Genomic DNA, 23,300 nt, shown 5'->3' on the forward strand with positions numbered 1-23,300 from the left:
CCTATTAAACTGCCCCTACAGCTCTGAGTTTGTTTATGACAGAAGATGATGTCATGGCAGTCATTCCTCCAGCACTGATCGTGTATGACACGCCCCACCTCTGGCAGGGTTCTCACCTTAGTGATAGGACAAGTGACTGCTTTTAACAACCAGCTGGTCAATCACTGGTTTTTTTGTTCACTTGGTTTCTTCAGTTGAATGAAACTAGTCTCTGTGGCCACATTTTTGAATCTACCCCCTCCAGATTCTGTGTGCATGCTGCGCACTATATGTCGGCCTCATGCTGTCGCTCAGGGTAGAGCCACCATGAGGGCACGGCCTGCTACTGCGAGGCACAACAGGCGGTCCAGGTGCAGTTGCAGCCCAGGCTGCTGGTCTGCCACCTCATGCTGGCTGTGCTGCTGACAGCAGCAGGAGACTGAGAGTTTCAGTGCCATGCACCTGACCCCAAGGCTGCTGCTACATACGGGAAAAGACTAAAAAAAATATGTAAGTGAAATCGCTCAAATCCAGAGACTGTGTGAAAAATTTCATGCAACTGATGTAGCTGTCAGAGACTTGTTAGTTGGTTTTCTCACATTAATGTGAAACCATTCAAACCTGCAGAGTGAGTGAGAAACATTTGTATAGCTAACTGATGTGGCCACAGATACTAGTTTCATTCAACTGAAGGCACCAACTGAACAAAGAAACAGTTGACTGACCAGTTGGTTGTTAAAAGCAGTCACTTGTCCTATCACTAAGGTGAGAACCATGCTAGAGGTGGGGTGTGTCCTGCATGATCAGTGCTGGAGGAATGACTTCATCTTCTGTTATAAACAAACTCACGAGCTGTGGGGGCAGCTTAATAGGCTTTAGCTATTCACATTGCTTCTGTCAGAGAAGGATCTGGTTTCTCAGTGCATGTTATCTCCCTCCTTAATCTGGAGTAAGACGCTATAGTATCCTTAATTAGAGAGACAGCTTAGTTCTGCCTGTGCAGACATTCAGAATTACAATTCCAACTTAATTTGTGTAGGTTGGTGGCCAGTCTGAATTAGATTTATTGCGGCCCCAGTTTTGGTGCAGTATCGTGCTTCTTTATTTTAAAAAATGTTTTTGTAATAAAGGAAATGTTATAAGCAACTGCCCCCCCCCCCTGCTCCGGATTCATTAGTGTTTCTAGTTTCTCTGTTAGATGGTACAGTTCAGGATTTCCTGGCAAGAACTTTACATTTTGTCTTTCCCTGTCAGAAATTGGCAAACCAAAAAATGTAACTACAGTCATTAGCGGTATGCATCCCACCGTTCACTTGGTTCGTTAAAGGGTGGAAAATACGTACATACATGTGGCATGGGAGACATACCTGTTGCATTTGCTAATCCGCGTATGGTCCATAACTTTATGGCTATTAGCTCTTGATAACTCCATGTAGTTGGCATCAGCTCTTGTTGCAATTCCTCCGTGATTGAAAACCGACACCCTCGCCTAATAACAAAAATGATCAAGTCTGGTTTGCACATGCCACAGGTTCTGCATCATTGCCATTATATACATGATGTACACACACAACCAGTGGAGATTTGTATCAATTTATTGGACAAATAGATATATATTACAGAGTGCTTCCCAGAGTGGTGCAACCTATCTTTAACTAAGCAATTAAGTCCAATCCGTTACTCATAGAGACCAAGCTATAACCAAACTAGTAATCCAACTGGCACACACTTTCTCTATGTGAACACAGTGACTGAATTACAACTTGCTCTGGCTGGCCCTAGGTCGGCTTATTCTGGCGTTGCCTCATCAGAGGGCACTCCAGGTGACAGGCACCAACTGTGTAGTGGTGCCACAGCAGTCGACAGTAATGTTGTGTCAGATACTCGGTTTCCATAGTGACATAGCACAGCTACAGATAGCAAAACTCAAAGCTTCTCTGTCACAGATGTTATATATTTCTTGTATTTCAAGCAGTTTTAATTTAGACATGGGAATGTGTTATAAATTTTGCCATGTTAGTTTCATTAATGGCATTAGAAAAAAAAGAGCTTAACTGAAATTTCCCCGTAATTTATCACTGACAACAGTTGAAGGAAAATGTAACAGTGAATCAGATGCATGAAGAAAGAGTGAAAATTTTGCAGGGACACAGTTTTGTGTATGTCTTAAAAGATTATTTTATTTGTGTTACAAAGGTCTGTTTCATAACATTTTATACCATCTTAGATGTTATATTACAGGTTAAGTGTTCGTAATAATGGGCTTCTGTACAATATGCTTTGTTACAGAAAGTAAAAATCATCAGCCATTGCGAATGCTTTCGTCATCCCTTGACAAGACTATGGTTTTGTGGGCATTTGATGCACAGTCTGGTTTGTGGACAGAGGAAGTTCGAGTTGGAGAACTGGGTGGAAACTCCCTTGGATTCTATGGAGGCATGTTTGGACCAGAGGGCCGTAGCATTATGGGTCATGGTTATCAAGGTGCATTTCACATATGGCATCAGTCAGAAGAGGTATGTGCTGCTTTCCTGATATCTTCAATGTTTTTTTGTATGTGTGTTGGTCTTTTAATTGCTCCAACTCATCCATATTGAAGGGGGTAACCATCATAAACTTCAGAACAAATTATTAAAAGTTTGAGTAATGTATAATGGTGTTTAGGAAAACTGGTCTAAAAATAATTCTGCTCTAATTTAGGTGGGAAATTGTGTTATGTGAAGTCAAATGACAGAGGGATCATTCCATGAAATTTCAGTTCCTTTCTCTGTGTGTCTCAGTGTTAATTACTTTTATATTTTAGTATGCCACAGTACATACAACAAAAATTGCCTGGTTTGTGATGAAATATATGTTTTGTTATATTTTGTTAAATGTTATGATTAAAAGTAGTTTAAATATTTAGTGCAAAGCTAAGATAAAAATCCAACTTCCTCTGAAACCAATAAATGACAGGAATTTTCTCTAGCTTCACATTAAACAAAACTAACATTAGAGAACATTTCTTTCAGAGCAGATGAGCCATTGTTTTGCTACATCACACCAGGAAGGAAAATTTTAATAAATAATAGTATCAGTTACGTTACTTTGATACTTTTCCTGTTCTGTTCCAGGGGAAATTTAAGAGATGTAGAAAATTGGTGTCAAATCATGATTTATGTGGTAGGAAAGTTCAGGTAGAACAAAAATGTTTTAGGAGTAAAGATGCCCACTCACCAAATAGTATAATAAGCATTTAGTTAACCTTACAAGAAGTCACTGTAGTAATGTGGCAATATGCTCCTACTTTATCGTTTCGCCAATGAAGACTTTGATCAAAAGTCTCTTACCGGCCATTTTTCACAGCTCCATGTTAAGTTGCATAATTTTATGTATCCAGGTGCTTTAGGGTGCTATCACTACTTGGCGCTAGGGTTTAGTTATTGAGAGGCTCATTTCTTCAGACGTTCTATGTCTCCTGAACAGGCAGCAGAGTGTATTATGAGGCCATTGTCTGCTACCTATACCTCAACATTTCCTCTTTCCATTGAAGACAGTGCAATTCGCAATAAAAATTTTACTTCTTAATCAGGATGCATGCAGCATATCATGCAACAGTCTTAACAGGAAGCTGCTGAAGTGAATATTAACTGAGCACTGTACCACCAACTGGTAGTATTTCAAATATGCACAAATTCTCCTTCCAGCCCGTGTGCCCCTATCTCCACCACAACCATTAAAACAGCCAGCCGCCACAACAGAGACACAAGAGTGCAAGTGTATTGAAGCACAGTCATCAAAGCAGGCCAACTTGGGTTTCCGCAAGCCTGGCAAACTTCACAGGACCCATTCACCCTATTGCACATGACAACAGGTAGTACCTTCAACCCAGCATGACTAGCCAACTATATGTTTGCATAGGTGCTTTCACTGCAGCTCATTTATCATAATGATGAGAGCAGCAAAACGAGCAAACTACACTTAAAGGGGAGTGAGGAGAAATTAAGAATTGGGAAGTGTATACCAGTCATGAATCGCAACCCAAGTCCAGCAGGGGAAAAGTTTTCATATGTTTGAGGCCACTTCAAAAAATTGGTAGGTGTCTCAAAATCTAAACTGTGTAAATAATTACTGAACCCTTATTCATGACCCTTGAGCATGTTATGACATGTCTGTAAATTTGACCAACAGTTTCCTCATTCCATAAATATTCTGAAAGAGGACAAAGACAAGCAGCTGACAAGGGTATGGAAATGTATGCAAAGGAGTTGAAGCCATTTAGCAATACATTGGCTTTCTAAATTTAGGGCTAATATCAACTGAAGTAGGAAATATATGGCTCAGTGGATATTAACAACCATATTGGGATGGTGTGCAACATAGTGTGAAGAAAGCTTACATTAGCATGATAGAAAAGTTTCTTCTTTCTAACATGTTCTTTTTAGATTAACATAATATGAAAAATGAACTTTGTTTTGCTAAAATGCATTTGGGGAATTTAGAATGAACTATTTTGGCCACTTAGAATGAATTCAGCAAACTTGCAATGTACACAGCCTGGAAATGTAATTAAAAACTGTAGAACTTGTGCCTTGTTTGGCTGAAACACACTAAGGTTACAGAAACTCGACTTCAAAAATCTTAGTTCAGTTGGTGTTGCAGAGATGGTTCTGCGCACTACAGAAAACATATACTAGAGGTGACTTGATGATGGTAGGAACTAACAACAGCCAGCACTAGTCGAAAGAAGGTGACGTTGCAAAGAAAACCATTCAAATCGAAATAAGCAAACAAGTCCGGAATATGCTGAGAAAGGGGGGGGGGGTGGGGGGGGGGACCGGACCAATAAAATACACTATTTTCTGACTTACAGATATGTAAAATGAATATATATTGAGCCTCATCTTGTGATACTCGGATGAAATAAGATTTTTCATTTGCTTCCAAACTGCTCATAACACTACTAGGAAAGTATACGGAATAAACTGCTACATAGTGTAGCGCAGTGGTAAGACAGACAGGCAGGCAAGCAAGATACCTGTTGCATACTTGGATTGGGCATAGCTTGGCTTGGATGGGGGTAAAGCAGCTTGCCCATTCAGCTGGTAACATGTGGCAGCTTGTCTGCCTGGCTAACAGGCAAGCATGGGCAGGTTACAGGTGGAATGTGTACATCTCTGCTGTATTTGCAAAGTGTGATGTGTTGCAATGATAATTCCCACCTAAGTGTGTCTCAGAAGTGAGTGTTAGAGGGAAGGGCTCAGATGTCATGGGTTGTCAAGCCCCCTATTGAAATTCTACATGTTGTACTTAGCCATGTGTTCTGCCACAAGGTGGTCTACTCTGCTTTTGGCTGCAGTTTGGCAGCAACCATTTGTTCTTGTGAACAGCTAGTTGGTGATAGTGCTCACATAAATGACATGCAGAAATTGCAGCAGAACTGGTATGTGACGTAACAGTTTTTACAGGTGGTCCTGCTTGTAATAGGATAGGATAAGCCTTAACAGGAGTGGAGAAGAGTTTGTTGGGATGGACTAGCACATGGACTTTCCATGGGAATATTACCCATGTGGCAGGGGTGTGAGATTAGATAGATCATAAGGGTGGACTAGATTATTACATAAGAGGGTTGGAACTTAAATAGTGGCAACTATTTATTCACAACCAATTCAAAAAGAGTTAAATGTTTGCACCTGTTATGGTCCTTCAAAGGGGTAACCAGTGTCGTGTAGAACCATTGCCAGCAATGTGGAAGGTGTAGTGTACCGTTACCAGAACCTGTTCTATTGATGGTGTGAATGGAGTGGTCTACTGCCTGCCGAATCTCTGGAACAGTTCTGAAATGATTGCCATGAAGTGGTTCCTTCATCTTCATAATCAAATTAGTCACAAGGGCTTAAGTCTGGTGAGTATGGTGGATGGTACAGTACTTCCCAGTCCCATCGACTGAACAGAGCAGCCACAGCTTGCGCTGTATGTGCCTACGCATTGTTGTGCAAAATGATGGTTGGGTTGCGCAGAAAGTGTCGCCACTTCTTTTGCAAAGCTGGTCGCAGGTGATGCTCCAAAATCGAACAGTAATACTGTGCATTGACGGTCTGCTGTGGAGGAACGTAATGAGTTGTGAGCGAAATTATTCAAAAGCAAAAATGTTTTGACCAGCTGTAAATAAGAAAGTAAATAAACATAATTGTGTTTTGTAAATGTATCATTTTTGTACCTTCCCTAATGAAGTGTTTTCAGACCCATTACATATGAACTTTTTGTTATATTTGATGTCAAGAATAAATCCCAAGAGTTTCTGACATGTTTTTATGGTGCCCATATCCTGTGGAATGGTGTGTCAGTGTTCGGGCCAGTAAAGTGCAGCTAATTATGTTAATTACAGTTCACAGAAGAGAACTATGACATGTGTGACTGAGATTAGCAAATTGCCTCTCTATGATTCCAGCCTATGTATTGATAGCTATTCTGGAAATAAGGTATTTGGTAAATATAAATGCATAGGGTACTTTGAATGGGGGCCAATGCAAAAAATTAAAAAAATAAGTACAATACTTCATTTTACTACTGCGTCAAAAAGAATGGAACACATCTAACATAGGCAGAAGTGCATACAGATATCTCCTGAATATAGGAGAGACTTTAAAACTGAAATTCTGTAAGTCGTCAGATGGTTTGATCCACTACTTGACTCGTCATTATCCATATGAAGCACATCTGTATATATAATAGATAAATGATATTTGCAGTTGTGACAGTGCGGGCACTTAGGGACATATATTATGGGACTGTGCTCTATGCCACTATACTGTGTCTTGCGACAGGCATTGCGGAATGAGTTTACCTGGTCCTTCTGCCTTTACACTGCTGCCCAGTATCCAAGAATGCCAAGGAGGCATTAATAAGAAAGTCAGCTATGTGACAGGATATTGCCTTCCCTGCCAGTCAACATTTTAGACTTATGGGTAGATGGTAACTGAAGTTGACAAGCACCAAATAAAGTTGATTTGCAAGACTGTTTGTTACAGTAATGCACATGATTTCAGAAATGTGGCAGTGTGAGCAACTTTTTTAAAAAAAGTGATTTTGTGAATTTTGTAATAGATTACTACAATAGGAACACTGTCAAAAGGTCATTCTGTGGTCAAGTAATCTGGCAGGCAGTGACTGTTTACCAGGGTAGATAATTTATCAAATAGTGAAAAACAGTCACGTGCAGCTTTAAATAGATTGGTTCCAAAAGGAAATGTTGAGTTTAATAAGTGAACTAATGAGGGAGGGCTAATTTAGCAGATGTAAAAAGCAATCAATGTACAGTTTCAAATAGGTTAATTCCAAAAGGAAATGTTGGCTTTAGTAAGTGAACTAATGAGGGAGTTACTGTAGTGACAGTAGTCACAATAGCAGTGGTAGAAGCACTATTACTAGTTGCTGGATAATGGTGTAAATCTGCCAGCAACTCAAAATGTCATTGTGGGAAGTAGTGCCACAGAGTCTTTTATTGTATCAAAAGTAAAACTCACCAAAGAAAACTGTAACTACAAAGAGACAAAATAACTGGCCAGTGCTCACCTTCAGGAGGTGAAATTCCAAGTACTACCTATAGACACAAAAACCTCCTAGCATTTGGAACCGTTTGCTTATTCATCAGGAAGGGGGATAGATTGGGGAAGGTTGGAAAGGAGGAGCAGGTCACTCACACCCCAGTTTGCTATGGACCTACCAGTCCTGAGAGACAAAAGAAAAATGAAATGGGACATGAACAGTGCAGTTTAGGAGAAAAGAGGAAAAGGAGAAGTAAAACCCAAACAGAAAATGAGAAAAGGAAAGATGAGGATAAAAAGTAAATAATTGAGTGATGATGATAACAGAGGTTAAGTCCTGGAGAATGGTGGAATGTACTTTCCCATTCCTAAGTTCAATGAAATTAGTACTTGGCGGCGTAATCCAAATGACGTGTATGGCGTAGAAGGCAGTAAGATCCCTTGAGTAATTCTGAAGAGCATGCCCAGCAGATCTGTACTTTGTGTCATCCAGGCAACCAGTTCTGCGTTAGATCATGCGCCGAGCCCTGTTTAGTGCTAATCTTTCTATGTAAAAAGCCGTGTGCTGAAGGCATATTAGTTGGCAAACAACATGTGTGGTTTTGGATGTTGTTCTGTGTTTGATATTATAGGGTTTACCAGTGGAGGATATGAAGTGAGTGGTAATGAGTAGTTGCAAAGGGCAGGATTTTATGTGCGTCTGTTGGCTGGACTCAGAATTTTGCCTCCTGAAGCTAAGTACTGGTAATCTATTCTATCTCCTCGTAATTTTAAAGTATCTTATTAAATGGATGGGACAGTAATTATTCATCATGTTTCTAGCCTTCTGCTTTCTTGGTGATCTGCGTAACTCAAGTGAATTGCAATGTATTAGATAGAACTTTTCCCAGAGAGAAATGGGATGTATAAAGTTATTTGTAATTCTTGTGCTTCTTTCACTACTCCTTACACATATACACTCCTGGAAATGGAAAAAAGAACACATTGACACCGGTGTGTCAGACCCACCATACTCGCTCCGGACACTGCGAGAGGGCTGTACAAGCAATGATCACACGCACGGCACAGCGGACACACCAGGAACCGCGGTGTTGGCCGTCGAATGGCGCTAGCTGCGCAGCATTTGTGCACCGCCGCCGTCAGTGTCAGCCAGTGTGCCGTGGCATACGGAGCTCCATCGCAGTCTTTAACACTGGTAGCATGCCGCGATAGCGTGGACGTGAACCGTATGTGCAGTTGACGGACTTTGAGCGAGGGCGTATAGTGGGCATGCGGGAGGCCGGGTGGACGTACCGCCGAATTGCTCAACACGTGGGGCGTGAGGTCTCCACAGTACATCGATGTTGTCGCCAGTGGTCGGCGGAAGGTGCACGTGCCCGTCGACCTGGGACCGGACCGCAGCGACGCACGGATGCACGCCAAGACCGTAGGATCCTACGCAGTGCCGTAGGGGACCGCACCACCACTTCCCAGCAAATTAGGGACACTGTTGCTCCTGGGGTATCGGCGAGGACCATTCGCAACCGTCTCCATGAAGCTGGGCTACGGTCTCGCACACCGTTAGGCCGTCTTCCGCTCATGCCCCAACACCGTGCAGCCCGCCTCCAGTGGTGTCGCGACAGGCGTGAATGGAGGGACGAATGGAGACGTGTCGTCTTCAGCGATGAGAGTTGCTTCTGCCTTGGTGCCAATGATGGTCGTATGCGTGTTTGGCGCCGTGCAGGTGAGCGCCACAATCAGGACTGCATACGACCGAGGCAGACAGGGCCAACACCCGGCATCATGGTGTGGGGAGCGATCTCCTACACTGGCCGTACACCACTGGTGATCGTCGAGGGGACACTGAATAGTGCACGGTACATCCAAACCGTCATCGAACCCATCGTTCTACCATTCCTAGACCAGCAAGGGAACTTGCTGTTCCAACAGGACAATGCACGTCCGCATGTATCCCGTGCCACCCAACGTGCTCTAGAAGGTGTAAGTCAACTACCCTGGCCAGCAAGATCTCCGGATCTGTCCCCCATTGAGCATGTTTGGGACTGGATGAAGCGTCGTCTCACGCGGTCTGCACGTCCAGCACGAACGCTGGTCCAACTGAGGCGCCAGGTGGAAATGGCATGGCAAGCCGTTCCACAGGACTACATCCAGCATCTCTACGATCGTCTCCATGGGAGAATAGCAGCCTGCATTGTTGCGAAAGGTGGATATACACTGTACTAGTGCCGACATTGTGCATGCTCTGTTGCCTGTGTCTATGTGCCTGTGGTTCTGTCAGTGTGATCATGTGATGTATCTGACCCCAGGAATGTGTCAATAAAGTTTCCCCTTCCTGGGACAATGAATTCACGGTGTTCTTATTTCAATTTCCAGGAGTGTAGTTAATATTTCATGCCTGAACACTAATAACTGTGTCTATATTACATTGCTTGTTCATAGAAAAAGAATGTTAACAGTTAGCAAGTTGAATTCCGCAGGAAAACTGACATTATTCACTTCACTTTTTTTATTTTGTAGGGTAGACATGAATGGCTACCAAGAACAGCAGCTGGAGGACACTTTGGCCCTGTGGTTGACTTACAGTGGGAACCAAGAGGTCAGTTCCTACTTACTGTCAGTACAGACCAGACCACTCGGTTGCATGCTCCTTGGGATCGTGAAAACAAGGAGGTTTGTGTTTTTCTGTTTCTTGTAGTTGTTTTATGTCTGAGCAGTATGTATCTACTTATTCTTAGAATGTCATCCTGCTTGTTATGTACGTATAGCAGCTAGGTAACCAAGTACATTGATAAGTGGGAAAACTTTGATGTAATTACAGTACTATTTGTTTGACGTCTTGATTGAATATTGTGTATGGTGCAATATTTGTTTCATGACTTAAATAGTTCATGTGAATTTACCATTTAAGAACCTCTGACAGTAATATTGTTGCACTCTACGTTCATTAAGGATTTAATTTAACTAAGATTTTTCCGTTTCTTTTCTTTTCTTATTGCTCGCACAATAAAACTTGAATTACAATAACCATAGAGTAACAGACTTGTTTTTTTGTTAAATTCCAAACAATAATAATGCTATTATGCCAACATTATCACAGCAAACACTTTACAAACATATGCAAATGCAAATAGTAATTTGTCATGTTTCCCTACCACCCACTTCTCAGTAACATAGTTTGAGGACTTCAACTAATCATGCTGGAAATCGAATTTCATGACCAGATCTTGTTGTTGTTCTTGGTTTTTCAACCTCTGTAGAGTCTGGTTGTTGGTCCGGGACTGAGGGTTCAACTGGGCTGTCTTTAGGCTGTTTATCATTCTCATTCATCAGGTATGTGGGTTTCAATTGATCTGTGGAGATATTCTTTCTGTGGTCTTTCACTTTAACTCCAAAAAATTTTGGGGTCCTTTCACTTCATGTGGGCCTTCACGTGGAGGCTCTAATGCCTTCTTCACTTGGCCAGCCTTTGCAGTACATGTGTTGAGTTTCATAGGTCATTATGTGTGAATGGTGTTCATTTTACTTTGTGGTGATGTAAAAGTTTCGTACGATTCATATACCATTTCACTTGTGACACAATTTCTGCCGTACTGTTGAAAGCGGGAGGGGGATAGTCAACTGTTATCATGATGGACAAGCCATAAACAATTTCTGCAGTTGTAGCATTAGTGTTTTCTTTTATGGAGCATCGAAGACAAGAGGATTACAGGTATCAGTGGAGTCCATCTAGCAGTTGTGTGGGCACAGATGACTGCTTTGTGTTCGACAAAATCTCTCAATTTTGGCCTTTGATTGAGGATAATATGCTGTAGTTTGGATCTGATTACAGCCACACATTTTTGAAATTACTTGGAATATCTCATAGTTAAACTGTCTTCCATGATTGGTCACTATTTGTATGGTGTTCCAAATCTTATGATCCAACAACTGAAAAATGCTCATGCTATTGCTTTGCTTTTATGTTTCAAAGAGGTACTACCTCTCCCCAGTTTGTAACTCTCAATGCATGTTAAAAAATAAGCATATTCGTTAAAAGGAGGCATTGGTCCTATCAAGTGAAGATGAATTATTTTGAAGCATTTGTCATTCATAGGAAGCTGTCCTAATGAGGCATAAACATTCATGGTACTTTGTTTTCCTGCCAAGCAGTGCATTTTTTCGCCCAGTTTCAGGCATAATTTTTTTTTTATATTGATCCAGACATACCTTTATGAGATCATGTTTACAGTCATCTTAATGTCTGGATGAGACAAATTATGATAGTGTTGGAACATAGGGTATCTAAATACTTCAGTAATATAAGAGCATAATTTGTGTTGACACATCACACCACAATTGTTTCCTTCAATGCGTCAAAAAGTATTTTAATTTAAGCAATGTATGATGGCTGGACTTTATTAGATGAAGCTCATCATCATCATCTTATGCTTCAGCTGTATATTCATAGTTAATTGGAAATAATTCTTGAGGTCTTGATGTACGAAGCAGCACCAACCAGGACATGTCAAAAGCATGTCATTTGTGTTGTGACTCGCCGATCATTCAAAGTGCTGCCGTGCAATTACGTGCGTCATCTACATGCGGCGCTGTCTGTCTGTCTGCCAGCCACGCAGCAGCCGCGCCACCTAAGCGGCCAGCCAGCCAGCGGCCGCTAGACTTGGACTCAGTGTTCATTCGAATGTTACCTTGTTCACATGTCTTGCTTTGTCAACTTGCTCAGTGACTTATATGTGTTGTGTCATCTGAAATATATGTGTTCAACTTCATGTTGTAACAATTGGCGACGAGGTAGTGGATTTTTCCTTTTCATCGTCGACCCACAGGTTTCCATGGCTACTGTCGAGCAACTGTTGCAAGGTCTCATTGAACAGCAAACACTTCTAACATCGGCGATTCCCGATTTCGTCGCGGCATTAAATGCGGGGCGTTTCTCGTCGTTGTCTATACCTCCTTTTCCTCCTTACAATGAGACGGCGGAAGACTGGTCTGATTACGAAAAACGTCTTCAACAGCACTTCTTGGCATTTCATGTCGCAGATGAACAAACATGTAAGTCTCTGTTCCTTTCATGGATTTCACCTCAAATGTACCGGTTGTTGTCACAATTGGCTCCTTTGAAAGATCCTGCGTCTTTGTCCTTTGCTGAAATGTGCTCACTTCTGTCTGTTTATTTTCAAAAGCAAACACATGTGGTAGCCTCTCGTGTTGCATTTTATCGTTGTCAAAAACAACCGCATCAATCCTATCGCGCTTGGGCTGCTGAACTTCACGGCCTCAGTCGACAGTGTCAATTTGTTACTGATGTTCACAAAGAATCGTATGCCGATCCCATGGTATGGGATGCTATTATCAGGTCGGTGCCCGACAAAGAAGTTCAATAACGTGCCCTTCAGTTGGCAAATCCGACTCTAGATGTAGTCCTATCCATCGCACAGTCTTTTGAAATTTCTCGCGCTGCTGGGGCGCAAATAGAGGTGTGGGATGACGTCGGGGAAATACAACCACTGTGCGCTGTTGACGACGCGTGTGATGCGTCCCCGCCGGCCGACGTGTCCGCAGTAGGCTCCCACGCGCAGCCTCGGCCTAACCGTAAACAACCCTCTAAGAAACTGCAGCAAAACCCACGGCAACTTCCGTCATGTCTGCGGTGTTTTACGAAACATTCATGGGAGGACTGTCCCCAACGTTGGGCTGTGTGTCACAATTGCAAAATGAAGGGTCATGTGTCTGCCGTTTGCAAATCCGACCGCATACATGATATTCATGACCGTGACACTGATTCTGCTTCTGTGTTGTCTGTCAATTGTACTTCTTCGCTTTCAGGGAAGTTATTCCTCACTGTCCAAATCCTTGGTCGGGATGTTCGCGTGCAGGTGGATACCGTTCTGCTGCCACTATAATTAATTCTCAGACGTATCTTCAGTTGGGTTCTCCACTCCTATCACCTCTCACTCGGCAATTACGGACGTATAATAAACAGAAGATTTCTCTCTCGGAATAATTTAATGCTGAGGTATCTTACAAATCCGTCGTTCGCACTGTTCCCATATTTGTGGTCGACCAGAGCAACGCAGAAAATCTTTTTGGTTTCAATGCCTTTTGTGTTTTTGGGTTCTCCATAGATGACTCTGTCAATATCGTCTCTGATGCTATTCCTTATGCTCAATTGGATTCCTTGTCGACGACATTTTCGTCCCTTTTTTCTCCTGGGTTAGGCCGTGCAAACGACTTTGAAGCTCATATCACGCTTAAACCCACTGCTCAGCCTAAGTTTTTTCGGGCTCGGCCCATTCCTGTGGCCCTTCGTGATCGGGTAAAACAGGAGCTGGATTGTCTCACTACTTCAAGGGTCTTGCTTCCTGTCACTTCTAGTGAGTGATCCTCTCCTGTCATTGTCGTTGCTAAGCCCAATGGTGATATTCGTCTCTGTGGCGATTTTAAAGCTACTGTAAATGCACAATGCCTCATCGACACTTATCCTATGCCCCAACCTGAAGAATTGTTCACTAAACTTGCGGGTGGCCGGTATTTTTCTAAAATTGACCTGTCGGAAGCTTATCATCATCTTCCTCCTGACGCTGCTTCCCGGCAGTTTCTGGTCCTTAACACGCCTTTCGGCCTCTGTCAATACCAACGATTGCCATTCGGGGCTGTCAGCGCCCCTGCTCTCTTTCAGCGATTCTTGGAACAATTATTGCTCCCTGTCACTGGGTGTATAAATTACATGGATGACATTGTTGTCACTGGCTCCACCACTGAAGAACATCTTCAGAACCTCTGCACCCTTTTCATGTCTTACAGACTGCCGGTCTTAAGTGTAATCTTCAGAAGTCACAATTTTTTCAGGCATCTATCACATACTTGGCGTTACAACTCTCTCGGGATGGTATTCGGCCGCTTAAGCAAACTGTTGCTGCGATCGATGCCCTTCCTCGCCCTACATCTGTTAAGGAGCTGCAGGCCTTCTTGGGGAAAATAGCATACTATCACAAGTTTTTACCGTCTGCTGCTTCGGTGGCTCAGCCGTTGCATCGCCTGTTGCATAAAAATGTGCCTTTTCACTGGTCCGCCTCATGCGATGCGGCTTTCCAGAAATTGAAGACTATGCTGAAACAGGCCCCGTGCCTGGCTACTTATCAACGTGGCCAACATCTTCTTCTTGCCACGGTCGCCTCTCAATGCGGGGTCGGTGCAGTCCTTGCACACCGTTTTTCTGACGGCTCTGAACAACCGATTGCTTATGCCTCCAAAACACTCACAGACACCCAACAAAAGTTTTCTCAAATTGAAAAAGAAGCTTTGGCCATTATTTATGCTCTTCATAAGTTTGGCGTTTTCCTCTATGGATCCAAATTTCATCTTGTTACGGATCACAAACCACTTGTTTCCTTGTTTCATCCATCATCGTCACTTCCCGACAAGGCTGCACACCGCCTCCAGTGTTGGGCTCTTTACTTGTTTCGTTTCAATTATGAGATTCATTTCCAGCCAACGGCTCAACATGCGAATGTTGATGCACTGTCTCGCCTTCCCATGGGTCCTGATCTGGCATTCGATAAGGATGAACTTTTGTGTTTCCACCTGGATGTTGCTGAGCAGCGGGTTGTGGATGGATTCCCCATCACCGGGGACCGGCTGGCAGCTGCTACGGGTTCTGATCCTACTCTCTCCCGGGTTTTACGCTGTATTCAGAAGGGTTGGCAGATCATCCGTCAACTAAGACTTCTGACCCGTTGCGGAACTACTACGCTTTGCACTACCGCCTCACGGCTAGGGATGGTGTTATCCTCCTTTCCACCAACAATGCTTCGCCGTGTGTTGTGGTACGTGCGTCTTTGCATGCTTTGGTCTTGCGCCTCCTTCACCAAGGGCACTTGGGGTGTCTCTCGCACAAAATCTCTGGCGCGCCGTTATGTGTACTGGCCTGTCATCGACTGAAATAGCACACATGGTCGCTGCCTGCGGCCCTTGTGCGTCACAGGCCACCGCCCCGAAGTCATCTTTGTCACCGTGGCCTTCACCTGAGATGCCCTGGGAACGCATTCATGCTGACTTCGCGGGACCTTTTTTAGGCACTTATTGGCTCCTCGTAATTGACGCCTACTCTAACTTTCCTTTCATTGTCTGTTGCACGTCGCCTACCACCGCGACAACCACAAGTGCTCTCGCCCGCATTTTTTCTTTGGAAGGCCTTCCATCTACTCTTGTTACTGATAATGGTCTGCAATTTACCTCTTCCGAATTTGCGGATTTTTGTCCTCGTCACGGCGTTACGCATGTCACGGCCCCTCCATTCCATCCACAATCAAACGGTGAGGCTGAAAGAGTGGTCCGCTCATTTAAGGTTCAGATGCGGAAACTCCTGACTTCTTCTGCTGCTGATGATGCACTTCTCCAGTTTTTGGCTTCTTACCGTTTCACCACCATGGGCGACCACAGCCCGGCTGAGCTCTTACATGGCCGACAGCCCCGAACGCTACTTCATCTTCTGTGGCCTTCCACCTCACGGCCATGGGTGCCTTCACTTGGCCGGTTCACTGCCAACGACCTTGTCTGGGTACAGGGATATGGCAGGCGGCCAAAATGGAGTCCAGGCCGCATCTTACGACACTGTGGCCGACGCCTGTATGAAATGCAGACAGACACGGGTGTTGCAGTGCGTCATTCGGACCAGCTTCGGCCTTGTGTGCCAGCAACGCCTGTTCCGAATGCCACTACACCACCTTCGGCTCTACCTGACGCTCGGGATCTTGGCATCTCACATTACTCACACCGCAGCCCTCCCATCTTCATCTCGGTGCCAGTACAAGAACGGACGCCACCAGGAGACGTGCCCATGCAGGAACCAGATGACCATCATCTGTCGGAGCCGATCTACTCGCCTCCTCCTCCTACGGATGCCGACACATCGCCCATGTCTCCTGTTATATCAACTGGACTTGCCGCAATGGGCAGATTGGTGCACGGGGCCCCAGCCGATTCGACCCCTACGTCTCCTGTTATCTTGATCCGGTATCATCGGGGACACTTCCGTCTGTACGGGAAGCTGCCGCCTCGAGACTTTACGGCCGGTTAAGCAACACCTATGGTTGTTAGCATTCTACAGGCCACCTCCATCAAGACCAGTGCAAAAATTTCAAAGGGGAAAAAGTGTTGTGACTCGCCGATCATTCAAAGTGCCGCCACGCGATTACACGCGTCGTCTACATGCGGCGCTGTCTGCCAGCCATGCAGCAGCCGTGCCACCTAAGTGGCCATGTTGTGTCATCTGAAATATATGTGTTCAACTTGATGTTATAACAATTTGCAATATCTTCTCTGCATTTTTGGAACTGAGTGGTTGTTTCTTCTGTACAGTCAATACGTGTTTGGTCTGTTGAGTTGAATCTTCTATGTAGTCATCCAGCAAAGCTTGCTTTTCAGCAGCATGTTCCAAAAGCCAGTGATAGAAATGTATGATTCCTAAAAAATGCTCTGAGTTCACGAACTGTGTTGTGTTGTGTTTGTAGTTCCTTATTGTCATAACCTTTTGTGGATCTGGCTTTGTTCCTGCAGATGTAATTAAATGTCGCAAGAATGTTAGCTATTGTGCTCCAAACACTGACTTCCTACCTGTTACAAGACATATTTATTCAGCTGTTTAAAGAATGAATTTTGATGCTTGGCATGTTGCTCTGGAGATTCAGATGCTATTAAAATATAATCCAAACGCAAGAAATGGAAATCTTGTTTTGTTCCAACTTCACGTGTAAACCTCTGAAATGTACTAGGTGCATTATGAAGTCCAAAGCGCGTGTAATTAAATCCATAAAGACCAAAAGATGTAATAATAGCTGATTTTGGTTTATCTCTTTTGGCTAAGGGAATTTGGGAATATTCTTTCAGTAGCCCAGTCTTTGAGAATATCTTTTCACTTTGAAGCATAAAATTTACTTCATCAACTCTTGGAATTGGATACCAGCCTGGGAGAGTCCTGTCATTCAGATGGTGATAGTCTCCAAAAACTTGCCATTGACCGTTTGGCTTCACACAAGCTGTAGTGGACTACCCCATTGTGATTGTGATGAACCTATGTATATTTAACAGAATCTCAACTTCATTTTTAGCACTTTGCAATTTATGTGGGTCAAATCAACAAGCCTTACTGTACACTGATGGACCACTAGACATAGTGATGTAATGATGTACTTACTGCTTCAACACCTTTGGTACTGTGGATGGTTTTCTCAGCTCAAAAAATTTCTCCGAAAGTTTGGAAAACTGGCATGTTGCATAGAGTGAGCCTAATGTGCCTTTAGCATTCACAATGATTTCTTCATCATGTCAAAAGTACAGAAATATAAAATATACGTATATATAAGTGTTGACATAATTTTACACAAAAAAGACCAAAAATTGGACACTTCACGTGCATTTGGTGTAGCTCTCATAAGGTTTTGCATGGTGGAGGTGGCTGGTGATGAGGAACAATGAAGGAAATGGCCGTTAGTTTGTTCAGTGCCACACTGGCAAAGAACTGAGGCCACAGAGAAACCACAAGTCTGCAGATTGGTCTTGAATCTCATTGTGTTTGATTGTAATCTATTGAGAGACCTCCATATTAACCACTTCTCCGAATGTCCAGGGGGAAGTTCTTCCTTTGGAGCCATCCATTCTCCCACATACCGACATTTCTCCTGCCATCGCGAGATCCTTGCCGCATGTGGATTCTTGATGAGAGCCTCAGTAGTTGTCAAGAAGCTCTATCTTGATTTCAGCCTAGGATGTGCGGGCTGACAACCATATAGTGGATGGGCTTCCTCGTTGTGGCCTTACTTTTCTCATATCTCGCAGCTACGTCACGTCTGATTTCAGGAGTAGCTATGCCAGCGAGGCAATGGAGTTTGTCCACAGGAGTAAGTCTTAAGCAACCCGTGATAATCCGGCAAGACTCATTTAGAGCAACATCTATGTTCCTGGCATGACTGGACTTGTACCATACCGAACATGCGTATTCAGCAGTGGAATAACATAGAGCAAGCACGCTTGAGCGCACAGTGCATGGATTAGCACCCCATGATGTACCTGTCAATTTTCGCACTTTGTTATTTCTGTCTGCACTTTCTGTTTGGTGTTTAGGCAATGCTTTTTATATGTTGGAGCATGATTCAGAGTTACTCCAAGATATTTGGGAGTAGGATTATGTTAGAGTACGATGCCTCCCCAGAATATATTTAAGGATCTATTTGCCTGTTGGTTCTCCAGGTGGACAGTGCCGGTCTGAGTCTTGGCAGGATTAGGTTTCAAGTAATTCCCATGATAGTAAATAGTGAATTCTTCCAAAGATTTTGATAGTGTGTCTTTTACAGTGTCAAAACTGTCAGCCTGAATAGTGATAGCGCAGTCATCAGCATAAACAAAGCTTGGAGTTCCTTCAGGGATAGGTTGATCATCGCTATAGATGTTGAATAATAGCGGTGCAAGCCGCAATGCCTTGTGGTAGCCCATTTTTCTGAGTTCTCCATCTACTTTTCTTACCCTGAAATTCGACAAAAAATCTGCAGTTCTGGAGAAGGTTTCTAAGATAGCACATTAGTGTGAAGTCATTAGTTATATCATAAACCTTATTCAGAAGGAGCCAATGGTTGATCGTATCGTAAGCCGCAGATAGATCGATAAAGACAGCACCTGTAATGAGCTGTTTCTCATATCCCTCTTCGATAGTTGTGTTCAGTTTAATATTTGAGACATGCAAGTTTTCCCTTCTCTGAAACCTGCTTGCTGTGGTATTAGAAGAGGCTCCACCTTTCTAATCATTCTCTGAAGAATGAGTCTCTCCAGTATTTTGTAGAGGTGACAGAGTAAGGAGATAGGTTTATAATTTTTGGGATCTTTGCTATCCTTTCCTATTTTCGGTATGGCAATTACTCTTGCTTTTCGCCATACTTTAGAAATCTTGAATTCTCGAATACAGTTGTTCATAAACTCCAGTAACCAAAACATTGTAGCAGGACCAAAATTCTTGATTTGTTCAGCTCTAATGTCATCCAATCCTGCTGCTTTTCCCAATTTACATTTATTCAGGGCCGAATTCAATCCTTCAAGAGAGAAAGAATGATTACCTGTTGGAAAGGTTTTGCATAATTGTATTTGTGTGTGTTTGCAGTTCTTGTTCTTGTCGATGCTCACATTCTGACTGCTAGTGCATAGCGTTTATTTTGTGAGTGCAGCTGTTTATGTTTGTCTTCTTTACAGTAGTAGTATTCTCTTAATTTTTTGTTGCATGTGAAAAGCCAGCCATTGTAAAGAAAGCCAGTTATTATAATTAATAAAATAAGTTCATACACATCATTATTAATCTCTCTTAGCAAACCTCCACTATGTACATCAGGTTATGCGCCCAGTCATTGCTCAGTTTGCGTGAGGAAAAACTTTCAGTATCCCAACTCTGACGTGTTTGGACGAAAAGAAGAGAGAAGAAATCTGCAATGGCTGAAGAAATATCTCCAAAATACATCTCAGATCTGGACGTGAAGAATTATCAGACATGGAAATTCCAGATAACTGCAGTCTTAAAGGCTTACGGAATTTTTGGTGTTGTAATTCGTACCCAAGGTCAACCTAATGAAGACGACAATGCCGGTTTGAAAGCATGGACAAAAGGAAGTGCAAAAGATATGTTTCTGATTTCCATGTCAATAGACGATACACAAATGCAAAGTCTGTTGGTTTGTGAGACTGTCCACGATATATGGAACAAGTTGAGATCAACACATGAGCAATGGTTAGATGCCAGTAAACTAACAATAACTCACTGTTTTCATGAATGTCAGATGAATGCAAATGATTGTGTAGTTGCACATGTAGCTAAAGTTGAAAATCTAGCATTACAACTCGGAAATGTTGGAGAAAAGGTTTCAGATGTAGCTGTAATGGGAAAAGTCATTGCATTTTTACCATAAAAATACAACGCATCTAAAACAGCTTGGGACAGTGTGCCAGCTCGTCAACAAAACTTGGAAATCTTGACGGAACATCTTATTGAAGAAGAATCCCAGTTGAATATGAGTGATGAAGAAATTGGTGCATTTTCAGTGATGTCCGTCTACAGACAAAAGGAAAAAGAAAGATATCCTGATAAAACCAATAGTTCACAAGAACGAAAAACAAGATCAGATGTCGAGTGTTTTTACTGCAAGAAGCATGGTCATATAGCTCGCGAGTGCCGGTAGAAAAAGTGAGACACAGAGAAACGTAAGAGTGGTGAAAATAAATCCGGGTGTGCATTTATTGTGTCAACAGATAATGTGTTGAGTTGTTAGAAAGTCTAGAGAGATATATGCTAAGTGGTTTGAATGTGATCAGTCAGATGTGTGGCTGTTGAACAGTGGTGCATAGTGTCACGTGAATTTTCGATGGGAATGGTTTTCAAAGTTCTGTCCAGTGACTGGGAGCATGTGTAATGATAAAGAATGCCAAGTTGTTGGTGTTGGTACTATTTTTGTCAGCAAAGAAGTTAGCGCCAAAAGCAGTGAGGCACGTCTCGAAAATGTTGTGTATGTACCAGGTATCAAAAAGAACTTGTTTAGTGTCGGAGTATGCGTGTCGAAAAGAAAATCACTGCAGCTTTCAAAGAAGAGCAATACGTGACGGAAAGACTGTAGCTGAAGGTGTGAAGGAAGAGAAAAATATTTATAGCATGCGTTTCATGACAGAAACCACACTAGGGAGTGAAGTTAATGTTGCAGTGACTGATCTGAAACAGTGGCGTGAACAGTTAGGATGTATCAGTACATGAACAATTCAACAGATGTCAGCATGATTTTTGTGTGAATCATGCCAGCTAGGCAAGGCACATTGGCTGAAGTTCAGCGACAAAGAGACAAAACCATGGGAATTTATTCATTCAGACATGTGTAGGCCAATGTCAAGTGAATCAATTGTTGGTTGAAAGATGACGCAACTGGATACAGAGTTGTTTATTTTTTAAGACACAAATCCTATGTTATTGATCGGTTTCGTGAATTTAGTAATCTTTATGTCGAACAAGTTTGGTCAGAATGTTGAAACATTGTATGTGGACAGTGGCACTGAATACATTAATTATGGTATGAAACAGTCTCTGAGGAACCATGGAATTCAGTTAGAAACAACTGCTCCATACACACCAGAACAGAACCGTCATTCTGAGAGGGACAGTTGCACAATTGTTGAAAGTGCATGCACAATATTGGAAGCCAAAAACCTGAAGTTTCTATGGGCACAGGCTGTTAACACGGATGTATACATATTAAATAGAGTTGCAACAAAACACAATTTGGAGGAAACTCCATATGAGTTGTGGAATGTATGAAAACCATATGTTGGACATCTTCGAGTGGTTGGGTCAGATGCCTTTGCTCATATACCAAAACAATTTCACAGCAAGTTTGATGCTAGATCCAGAAAAGTTGTACTTTTTGATTATCAAGGAGAATCAACAAATTATCGACTTTATGATCCCACGAGTCACAAAGTGTTTGTATTGAGGAATGTCACATTCAATGGGTTAGCAGCAGCTCAGTGTCTGCACAACAAGTTGACACATACTTAAACTTCAAAACTGATGAATAACAAGATATTGTGGATTGGCACAAACGAGTTACTGGTGAACCAGGGCAAGTACAGGAAGAGATGGAAATTTCAGGAAATGACATAAGTAAGGCTAAACTGGAAACTGAAGAGCAACCTACCAAGGGACAGTCGATGCACCTGTGAGGTCGTTCTATCATCCGCAAGCCAGCAAGATATGAAGCTGATTTTGCTCAGTATAATAATCCTTACAGGTTCAAAGAAGCAATTTCTGGTCCTGACTCAAAACACTTGAAAAAAACGATTGCAGAGGAAGTGGAAGCTCATGAAGACAACAAAACCTGAAAGATACTTCCTAGAACTAGTAGCCAGAGAGTTATTGACTCAAAATGGATGTTCAAGGTTTTATTTGACACAGATGGTAAGATAACTCGGTACAAAGCATGGCTGTGTGCAAGAGGTTTCAAACAGGAGTACAGTGTTAACTACAATGAGATTTTTTCACCAGTTTTCTTGGCAGTTGTCACTTATAATGATCTAGAGATGGTACAGTTCAATGTTCGCTCAGTGTTTCTGTATGGAAGGCTTGAAGAAGAAGTTTACATGGATATACCTGAGGGAGTGATGGTTAAAACAGAGAAACCTGTAGTTTGCAAACTTGAGAAAGCACTGTATGGACTTAGGCCAGCTCCTTGGTGTTGGAGCAATAAATTTATAGACTTTCGTTCACATTGTAGTTGTCGAGCAACTTATGCTGATCCATGTTTATTCAGTGGTGTAATCAATCAGTGGTGGTGATATCTTGTTAGAATTATTTGTAGATGATGGTCTTATTGGATCAAAGTCAATTGAAGCAATTCATAAAGTTGGTACATCACTAAAAGAAATCTTTCAAATCACTGTTAGTGAAGGTCATTGCTTTGTTGGAGTGGAAATTGAACGAGATTGTGTGGGAAACACCAGTATACGAGAAGAGTAATTGAGAAATTTGGAATGTCTGAAGAAAAGGTTTAAGTGTCCCTGCTGATCCTCATGTGAGTCAGTTACCTAACAATGAAGAGTTCAGTGGTGAAAAAAATACCATATCATGAAGCAGTTGGATCTCTTATGTTTTTGTCAGCTATCTCTCGACCAGATATTTTATTTGCAGTGAACAGTGTGAGCAGATTTTTGAACAGCCATACTGATTCGCATTGGCAAGCAGTGAAAAGAATTTACAGGTACTTAATTGAAACACCAGATTAC

At 42.5% G+C, this 23,300-nt stretch overlaps 1 protein-coding gene across 2 annotated transcripts in view; it reads left to right on the forward strand.

Annotated features, from left to right (window-relative positions):
- LOC126251410 (elongator complex protein 2) overlaps positions 1-23,300 on the forward strand; it is an 88,956-nt gene that overhangs the window by 11,659 nt on the left and 53,997 nt on the right. For both annotated transcript variants that reach the window (XM_049951821.1, XM_049951820.1), the window contains exons 5-6: positions 2,269-2,495; positions 10,023-10,175. In XM_049951821.1, the coding sequence (XP_049807778.1) occupies positions 2,269-2,495; positions 10,023-10,175 (380 nt within the window). The remainder of the gene's footprint in view (positions 1-2,268; positions 2,496-10,022; positions 10,176-23,300) is intronic.

This window comes from Schistocerca nitens, chromosome 4, assembly GCF_023898315.1.
Source record: "Schistocerca nitens isolate TAMUIC-IGC-003100 chromosome 4, iqSchNite1.1, whole genome shotgun sequence".
In the NCBI taxonomy this organism is placed as follows: Eukaryota; Metazoa; Arthropoda; class Insecta; order Orthoptera; family Acrididae; genus Schistocerca; species Schistocerca nitens.